The 10,465-nt window shown below is 43.1% G+C and overlaps 1 protein-coding gene across 2 annotated transcripts in view; it reads right to left on the bottom strand.

Moving 5' to 3' along the window:
- Positions 1-4,601: 4,601 nt before the first annotated feature.
- Positions 4,602-10,465, bottom strand: part of Tshz2 (teashirt zinc finger homeobox 2) — a 456,244-nt gene continuing 450,380 nt past the window's right edge. For both annotated transcript variants that reach the window (XM_059261977.1, XM_059261978.1), the window contains exon 3: positions 4,602-6,317. Coding sequence is in view for 1 of the 2 variants with exons in the window: in XM_059261978.1 (XP_059117961.1) it covers positions 6,316-6,317 (2 nt within the window). In the remaining variant the exon portion in view is untranslated. The remainder of the gene's footprint in view (positions 6,318-10,465) is intronic.

Raw genomic sequence — 10,465 nt, 5'->3', positions numbered from 1 at the left:
ATGGGGCTCATGCAGGCGGACGGACACGGTTCTTACAATTTCTTAAGAAACCCAGCCCCAATTCTTCCATAAGCTATCGAAAGAGAATGATCAGGGGAAAATGACAAGCATATTGTTTGTGTTTTTTCCCAATGCAAAACAATCCCGCATTGTGGGCCAGTCTGGTAGGAAACAGAATCAAGTAAATATAAGAAAATCTGTGTCCGTACACGGCGATATAGTCAGTATATACAAATATGTACAGCACTGTGTTCCCAGCCATCCAGGCTGCCGCGCTCCAAGCAGAACAGCCTTTCCCATCTCCCTAGTGCACCAGCAAACGCACAGGCAGCAGCATGCGAGAGCCGTGGCCGTGCAGAGAGTGATCCAGAGCTACGGCTGCAGCCATTGTCTTTGAAAACAGCTGGTCGGCTTTCCGAATAGAAACATGTTTGCCTCTCTGTCCTGGAGGCAATCACTTCCCTCCAGAACAAGTATCAGTGTGGGTTCCTGAAGATCATTCTGAATCCCTTCATACCCACCTGGAACCCAGTTGCTTTTTTTTTTTTTTAATTTTTAATTTTTTTTTAAAAAAATTAAGATAAACTCAAAATCTGGAATGGACGCAGGGGACATTTCCCAGCTTGTCACAGAAGAGTGCTGCAGAACCAGAAACAGTTGGCCATCCCAGGTCAGCTTGGGTATTCGAGGGGTTTGAAAGTTCATGGTTCACCCCGATGGAATCCAGCTCTCAGGGAGCAAGACCAAAGGGATGAGAAGTTTGCACTAGAGACCTAAAAGTATATCGCAAACTGAGGTTTCATGATGCGAAAGAACCCTGAGCCAAAGGCCACTTTTCCACACCTTTGTTACATTTGCTGTGGGAAGAAGGCTCCGACTTCTGCAGTCTTTCTCTCCAGGCAGAATGGACGCTGTCTTAATTGTTTCTTCGCAGACCGGTACAACTTTCTGTCCTTTAATATCTGCACACACATTTATAACTTTGGAATGTTCCAGAAGTCATTTAGAAAGTAAAAATAGGACCAGACACAACTCCATAGTCAAGACGTAATCAGAGATTGTTCATTCTATAAATATTAGCCATCGCCTGGGGACAGACAGTCAGATGTAGGTTTCAGGTGCAAAATAATTCAGAGAGCATACTGAAATATACTTCCTGAAAGGCTTGAAGGAGTGCTTAGATTTAGAATTTTTTTTAAGCAATGTATTTTTTCATTTTTTAAAAAACATCTCCAGGGGGCTCCAACCAAAGTTATTACTTTTATTTCCAAAAGCTGTTTTAAGCAAATAAACACAGTTCAAGGGGTTGTATTTGATCTGTCTTCTTCAAACAGACCTTACTGTAGAAGGCCCTAACGTCAGTCCATGGCTATTGTCACATCATTTGTATGCTGAAGGGTGTCAAGTCAGGGTGTCACTTCTTGGAAGAGCTATTTTACTCCGAATATATTTTTCCAAAGGAAACGGACAGTCTTGTTGCAGAAATACCATTCCACCTGGTACTAGCATTTTAAAACAGGCCGTTTCTGATCCATAAAACATTTCCACTATTGCATCCCCCCCTCCAAAAAAAAAAAAAGCTTTGGGTTGCCTTGTGCATGAATAATGTTTGGAGGCACTTCTAGGCCCGTTAGCCGCTTGTCCATAACTATTGGAAGAGTTTTTAACTAGAGACTGGAAATTGTTTATCTGTGTATGCTTCTGACTCAGTCACAGGAGACCAAAGGACATAATGGCTTTTACTCTGGATGGAGAGGTCAGATTCTGTCCTGGAAATCGTAAAGATGATCCACAGTTTTTCCTGCAATGGCAAAGCAGCTCTCCATCCAGAGGGATGGACAGTCACATCTCTTCCTTAGGCTCAATCTTTGTCTAGAAGTATTTGATAGATATTTTGAGAAAGTGCCGCATAGAGGAAGGGAGAAAATGAAATTAGCATTTTCACATCTCACAGAGGGAACAAAATAAACCGAAAGTTGAGTTTTGAATTTTTTTGTTGCCTTTTGCCTGTTCAAAACAGACAGCCCTGAATTTGCTCTAGAACTATGTCTGTGCATGTAGTTTATAGCCTTCAACGTATTTCCTTAATATTGTTATTTTATATCTATTTCCACAGCAGCACTCTTTATTCAGGGAAGGGCAAATAATGGGAACATGACACTTTATATGTTTTTACTTAATGTGTATGTGTGAGTACCTGCATGTATATATATGTACATCACATGTGTGCCTGGTGAACTCAGAGGCCAGAGTGGCCCTGAGGGTGCTGGGAACTGAACCCAGGTCCCCTGTAAGAGTAGTCAGTGTTCCTAACCACTGGGCCACCTCTTTAGTACTAAGAGATGCTGCTGCTGTCTGCTCCTCCTCTTCCTCTCTCCTCCTCCTGTTTTAAAAACAGTTCACACATATAAAAATGATGATCCCCCCCCCAAAAAAAAAGAGAAAAGAAAAGAAGGCCTGAGCCGTGTCAAATAACCCGACAAGTGGCAGATGATAAAGAAACAGAATTTGGGGACCTTGTATGACCTGTGTCTTCAGGTTGGCTGAAAAGTTCAAAAGATTCTCATCACTGTGCTATCCAGACCCTAGAAAGTACCAGTGAAATTCATACATATCTATACAGATATGGACCTTCAAAACACACACACACACACACACACACACACACACACACACACACACTCACACACACTCATATGCACTCACTCACCTCCTCATACTTTATCTAGCTTCACAAATGCTCCCCCAACACATCACGGCATTCATGTTTTCTCCATTTCAACAGAATTCAGGGGATTTTGCTCAGGACCTTAGTTAGGTAAGAGCCAAACAACCAAGCAGGTGTATTTTGGGGGTGAGTTTTTAGGGAAATCTATTTGTGGTCTGAACAAAATTCCTTGGGGACTGTCTGGGATATCCAATTTATTTTGTGGCTTTTAGGCCTTGACCTATTTGGAAGCTATCTCCCCCCCCCCCCACACTGTATGTTTTTCACAAGGAAAAATTCCTTACTGTGAAATTACTAGGATTTGACCCTCGGTGGACACTGTTCTCAGATGTCCAGGCAGTGGCTGCTTTGAAACAGTCCTGTCAGAAACAGGAGGGCCAAGATGCCACGGTAAGTGTTCGCTGTGGCTCTCCCATTTCCAGTACACACACAGTAGGTGCCTAACAAGATCAGTTGAGTGAATTTGCTGAATAAATTGCTTTTCCTGTTGGGCCTGGTACTGTCAGGGCTTATGATGTATACTCGGTGGTTTGCTAAAATACATAAAATTTAAATATTTGCATATATATATATATATATATATATATATATATATATATTTTTTTTTCTCTTTTAATGGCCTCTTCACGTTTCAGCTGGTTGGTGGCCTTAGCTGGAAGGAGGCGTAGAGAAGGGAAGGATACCTCTCATTGTCTCTGATCCCAAAGGGTGGCTGAAGAGTGGAGATACTCAAAGGCAATTTGCATGATATTTGCATATCATTCCCTTTCCACTTCTGCCGTGCTGGCTTATCTGAGGAAGGAAGGAAGGGGTATGCAAGCAGAGAAAACATTCTCCTGGAGTTCAAGTTATTTCATTTTTTTCTCTCCAGGAAGAAGTTTCTAGAAGCTTCACAGGCTTGCCAAATGAAGACAGGCCCGGTGTCTAGAAATATACTGAGAGCTGTGCACGGCATGGTGCCGGCTCAGATCTTGTTTTCTGCAGAGAACATTAACAGCTGTCTCTCAGCAGTGACATTCACAGTTGCCAAGTGACAGCTCAGGAGTCTAACCAAATTTATCAATATTTTTGTCTCTCGCCTCCCACCTCACCCCACCAGAGAAATTGCACTAACAGAACCATATAGATTATAGTCGAAACAGCAGATTTATTCTTATTTTCTTCTTAGGAGGGAAATGGTTACCTAGGAGCTCAGAACCGTGTTGTGTCCTCTCAGGTGAGGTGCATGCTCAAGGTTTGCTTTTGGTTGTTCCAGAGGATCTGAATTATGTAGCTTTGCCTAATAACCCTGGGTTGGAACAGGCGATTTTTATCAGCTTCAGGACCCCCGCCCCGTGCTAATGTATTTCTCCCCACCACACACACTTTAATAGAATCTCCCGTTGAAGGACAGTGCTCAGCCGAGTCCACCCTTCAATCTTAACCCATGCGAAGACGGTCCTTTCCAGCCGAGTTCCGTTCGTTTCTGGTTGAACAGGTTAAGCAGACAGACCTCTCTGTTCTCAATTCACTTTATGATCCTCCCATCATAAAAAATAATATCAGCACCTTGCTTTTCATGTCAGAACTACATCTGAGCCGCTGTTCCCTGTGCCCATGAGTAAATCCCATAAAAGCCGCCCCGTTGTACTGTTGTTATTTTTCCTTGTGGGTGATTGATTGATGGATGGGCGCTGACACTTCAATGAAGCTATTTCGACTGCCATCTCAATCCGATGATGTGAGGGGTATATTTTCCGTCCATGCCTCATTACTTCAGAATGACATTCCTGGAACTTCATTTACTTTTCCCTCCTTCCCTGAAGCACCATATTTTTCCCCATCTAGGTTATGCATGCCATAAAAAAAGCAATTTGCTATTATATGTGGCATAAGGGCAACACTTTCCTTAGGAGGTAAATAAGTTTTTTCTTTCTTTTTTTTTTTTTCTTTGAATTTTATTTTAAATCCCAGTGTTGAATTTAGGGATCATGTCAAAATTTCCAAGACATTTCCAACAGGCAGGCTTTATAATAAATGGTAAATCAGTTGTATTTGGCTTGATTTTGTCAGCCTTTTTGTTTTTTTTTTTCTCTTTTGGATAACCTTGGAAATTAAAACAACACCACAAAATAGTCATTTGTTTCAGAATATTGTGCTGAGAATAGTTTAAATATTTCACCTATAGCTGAGTAGCAGTTTACAATACAATCCAGACTTTGTTGTCCTATGAGAATAAAGAGACTCATTGTTTAAATGAAACGATGGATTTATCTATTGTAGATTACTCTCTATTGTACAGAAAATGCTCAGCTAGAATAAATGCACCTGCCCCTGCGCTTCCAAACTGTGCTAGGTCTGTGAGACTTTAATATTAAAACATGCTCTTAGCTTTTCCAAGTTGACTTAGGACCTGATTTTAATCTGTGTAATACAGTATTCCCGTTAATAATAACGTGTAATTAAGACATCCGTTAAAAATCCATAACGTTAATTTAATGGAGAAAATCTAATACAGTTCTATTGGAATTTTTACGTTAAATTAACTTTAACGGGCTTTTAATGGATGTCTTAATTAGATCTCATTATTAACGGGAATATTCCACAAATTAAAATTGGGCCCTTAAAGTTTTAATGAAAAAAGTTGCAGGAACACGTTTAAAACGGACACCCTGTTTTCATGCATTCTGTTGGTTCAGAGGAGAAGTTGCATTTGAGAGGCAACAGGTCCTGCAAGGAGAGATTGCCAATGAAGGTGGCCACTTCACCTTGCACTCTTGATGATGCCATCTTGCTTTTTTTTCAGTTCTATTCTACACCTCTCCCAGTTTGCCAGTCTCATCTGACAGTGGTGCATGCTGGGAACTAAGTTTACAAACTACTCAAGATGACCATTGAGGATGCATATTCTAGCACTACACAGGAAAAAGCCTTTGGCAGCAACACGGTTAAGCCTGTCTATTCCAACAACTTTCACAGAAGATGAACATGGTTGGGAGGTTTTCTTGGCTCAAACTCTGGTTTAACTTAATAACTCTTCTACTCTGTGGTGATTAATGGCTCCCCGGTGCAGGGGCAGGACTAGGGAATCCAGGTGCAACCTTAATTGTTACACTGAACAGAAACATTTCCTTTAGACAAACGTTCCCAGGGGTGTTATAAATAGGAAATGGACGTTACCATAAAAAGTAAGCTCCCAAGAGCAGCCCCCTTGGACATTAAACTATGAAGAGTGATACACCCCCTCCCTTTCCTGTTACAAACGGACAAAGTAAGTGCGTCAACGCTCCCAGTCATTAGTTTTCCTCAGTGGCACTTTGTTTTTTCCTGACAGTAAAAAGAGGACCTTGGAGATGCGACAGTCCCGTTGCAGTTTATCAATGAAAATCTAATATCGTCCATAAGGAGAGAAGTGGAAATCAATACTTCATTACCAAATTGTTAGTGAGGATGAAGAGAAATGATTGGTGTGATTTTTTTTTTTTCCTGCAGTCTGCTTGAGCCGGGTGTCAGGAGGAGGTCAGTGGTCCAATGTCAGAAGCGAGGGTGCAAGGAAGAAGGTCTGAGTGAGGGAGATCCAGGCGGGAAGATCAAGGCTAAGGCATGTGTCCTGCAGAGAGTCAGAACAGAGGAACAGTGTTATTTTTAGAGGAATGGCATGGGCAACCATCTTCCCCAGCTGCCTATCTGCCCTAGTCGGCTTCCTCCTGCTGTGACGAGGACCATGACCAAAAGCAGCCTGGGGAGGAGAGGGTTTGTTTACTTGGCTCACACTTCCACATCACAGTCCATCACTGAAGGAAGTCAGGACAGGAACTCAAGGCAGGACCCTGGAGGCAGGGCTGACGCAGAGGCTGTGGAGGAGCACTGCTCACTGGCTTGCTCCTCATGGCTTGCTCAGCCTGCTTTCTTTCTTTCTTTTTTTTTATGCAACTCAGGACCACCTTTTTAGGTAACTATGGAACCACTTAGAGTGAGCTGGACTCTTCCACATCAATCATTAATCAAGAAAATGTCCCACAGATTTGCCACAGGTCAATCTGATGGGGTCATTTTCTCAATTCAGGTTCCTTCTTCCCAGATGATCCTGGCTTGTGTCAAGTTGATAAAACCCAAACAGAACAGCGTTCTTGTTTCTATTAGTGTTCAGAGTAGAGTCATAGTTAATCAAGGTCAAGGTCTGAGCCAGAGGATGGGACAGAAAAAGGGTCCAATTTAGGAATTTTTCTTTTAAAATGTAAAACCAACCAAAACATTTTATTTATTTATTTACTTCCAAGATTATACTGAAGAATTGTTTTTAAACATATATTTGTTTATTTACGCTGCACGTGCGTGTGTATGTGTATATGTATGTGTGTGTATGTGTGTGTGTGTGTGTGTGTGTGTGTGTGTGTATGAACATAGAGGTGTCATGGCACACATAAGGAGGTCAGAGGACAACTTGTGATTGGTTATCTCTTTTGACCATGTAAGTTCCAGAGTTCAAATTCAGGTCATCAGACTTTATACCTACTTAACCCTTTCACTGGTCCCTATTAAAAAAAAAACAAAACAAAACATTTATATATGGGAGAGACATACCCAGGTTCATAGAAAGTATTCATTCATCCATAATAGCTACAAGGCAGAAGCAGCCCATCGCTGGATGAATGGGTAGATGGAATATACTAATACAAACAATGGAATATTACTTAGCCTTTAAAAGGAAGGGCAATTTAATCGTTCTGCGACATGAGTGGACAATGAGGAAATTATGCTAAGTAAAAGGAGGTGGTCACAAGGAGACGGACTCCATGTCTTCCTGGTACATTTAATGGCCACGGACCTTCAGTTTGCAAGATGGCCAATTCTGGGGATGATATTTTTGGTTGTACAACACTGTGAATAGATGTGACAGCACCAAAGTATATGCTTAAAAAGGGTCGAAATAGATTTTATATTATATTTATTTTACTATAATTAAAAATAATCTATTTATTCACTCTAAAGACTTTCTGGAAAAGTATAACTTCTGCTCTCCCACCCAGAGAGAGCACTCATTCACAGTTAGCTGTATCTCCATCTGCAATCGTCTTGTTTTCTGAGGTCTACCTGGCCGCTGCTGCTGCCTAGTGCCACTGGTTTGTTTTTCCAGTGGAAAACATTGTAGGGACAGCAGCTGGGATTTGTGTCTGATGATGTACAGTGTGGCTGTGGTTTGCTAAACCATTCTTTCCCTCCTGGACATGGACTTGGGTTCCCGCTTTATTTAATGGTACAAAGCGTTCCGATGATGGTTTTAATGTCTGCATCTTTTCACTATGTTGGGGTGTTCTCGCAGGCTTAACCTCCTAGGTCTAGTTCTTGAGTCAACAGGAGGGAATGTTTTGTGGTGAGAAAACAATATTAAAAATGAATCGGAAGGCCAGGCATGGTAGCTGAGTGGCTCAGCACTGAGGGTGGCTGAGTTGTGAGTTTGAGGTAAGCCAGGGCTGTATACTGATACTTTCTCAAAAATCTAACCCTGAGTGAAACGGCCCTGCAAGAAAAGATGCCGAGCCTGGCGGTCTGGGGCTTATATAAAGGAAGGGGAGGACTGATGTTTCCAAACTGTCCTGACTCCCACGTTCATGCTGGGACATGTGCATGCGCCCCCCCCCAACACAAATAAATGTAGTAAAATTCTAAAGCAGAAAGAGGGGAAAAAGAGAAAAACTAACAAGCAATCTTTTTTCCCTTTTGCTATTACACGTACTGTGAATAATCTACCTCAGCTCGATATTTGTGGAGATCCTTGTTCGTGTTTGATTTTTTTTTTTTATTTACTTATGTTTTTATTTTTGAGTCAGGGATCTTTCTCCCTCTTCTTATCCTGGAACTTGCTTTGTAGACCAGGCTGGCCTCGAACTCACAGAGATCTGCCTGCCTCTGCCTCCTAAGTGCCGAGATTTGCGCCACCACGCCTGGCTCGCAGCAGGAGCTCTTAACTGCCACAAATGAGTTATTCTTAAAGGTTATTTATTTATTTGCTTATTTATTTATTTACTGTATGTGTACATGTGATGTGCGTGTGGAGGTTGGGGGTCAACCACAGCTGTTGTTAATCAGGCATGATCATCTTGGTTTTTTTTTTTTGCGTCACGGTCCTTCAGTAGGCTGAAGCTCACTATGTAGGTGGAGCTGACAGAGTAGAGCGTCCCAGCGATCTCTGGTCTCTTCCCCAGAGCTGGGATGACAAGCACCACCACTAGTGACCTCTGATGTGGATTCTGGGATCCAACACCTGCATGGCAAGCAGTGACCGGCCTATCCTTCCAGCCTCCTGTTATGGCTGGAATCTGAACTGCCCCTCACCGTTTGGACACTTGCTTCCCAGCTAGTGAGAACTATGTTGGTGGCTGTTGAACATCATGGGGATAGCAGCTAGCTGATGGAGGTAGGACACGAAGACCAGGCCTTTGGAAGCTGCCCGGCCCTGGCTTCTGGCTCCTGGCTCCTTCTCTGCTTCCTGATCTGCTGTGATTCCAACAGCCCCTGGCTTGTGCTCCCAGGATGCCTTAGCTGCTTCAGCATCCCTTCTTCCCCCCTCCCTCCCTCCCTCCCTCCCTCAGCATCCCTTCTTCCCTCCCTCCTCTGGCAGATTGTGTGCATCAGTGGCTCCCTTCCCTAGCCCTTGCTCCATCCTCCCTGTATCTTCTGCTTTTGTTGGGATGCTCCAGTAACACTGCATCAAGAAGCACTTTTTTTTCCCTCCCTCCCTCCCTCCCTCCCTCCCTCCCTCCCTCCCTCCCTCTCTCCCTCCTTCCCTCCTCCTCTCCCTCCCCAGGATGGACTGAAGCCCGCTGCAAGCAGAACAACTCTTGTCTGCCATAAGTTTTTTCTCCCAGGTTGGTCCAGTGACCCAAAAGCATCGGATGCTCTTGTTACTGTTAGGTAATGATGCAGAGTGCTAACCACCACCATCCTTGGTAATTTAGAGGCATTTCCCCAGGAACATCTGAGTGCATTTGCTTTCAAATTCCAGATATGAGGGTCTTGTATTACAATCTAGCCGGGAAGCTGACCCCACTGGCAAAGTCCCTGGGAGCAGTCAAACATGGTGCTGTGTGATTGTGATCCAAGGATCTGAGAGACAGAGGCAAGAGGGTCAGGAGTTCCAGGCCAGTCTAGACAACGTGACACCCTGTCTTAAAACCAACGCAACAAAAAAGAAGTCCTTCATATCCGACCACAGAGAGATGGAAGGCGTGGTACCTGTGGAAGGTCAGTCAGTGTACTGGAGGGATGGTGGATGGAGATTTGCCTCTTAGGTCATTTGGGGCTAATAGGTGGGGTTCCCTTTACCCCATTAACTTAGAATAAGGAGGAGGAGGAGGAAGAGGGGGACCCTATTATACCACTCCTTATTTTTCTCTAGTGTCTCCCCCCTGGGGGGGGGGGTAAAATAAGATCCTAGAAGAAAATTGAAAGTAGAAAATTAAGGAAGGTCATTAAGAGTGTTGTTTCTCTTTGCTTGCAATGGGATTACACAAACTGGATTAAGGAAGGAAGGAATCAAAGAAAGGGACATTGGTGACCCTCAGGTCTCTGGTGAAGCCCCAACTTTGTGGCTTCAGAAGTCTTTTTCTACCCCCTAGTATGCTGCACTGCTGTGAGAAAAATAAAATGAGAATAAATAAAAAAAATTAACTACATATCTAAAAGGTCATTGGCTATGTTAATTAGGTAGAGTTTGGGAAGGAGAGCCAGGCAACAAGATAGCATTATTTTCTTATT

The sequence above is a fragment of the Peromyscus eremicus genome, chromosome 4 (assembly GCF_949786415.1).
Source record: "Peromyscus eremicus chromosome 4, PerEre_H2_v1, whole genome shotgun sequence".
NCBI classification, from domain to species: domain Eukaryota; kingdom Metazoa; phylum Chordata; class Mammalia; order Rodentia; family Cricetidae; genus Peromyscus; species Peromyscus eremicus.
This window is presented reverse-complemented; position numbering and strand designations above follow the sequence as displayed.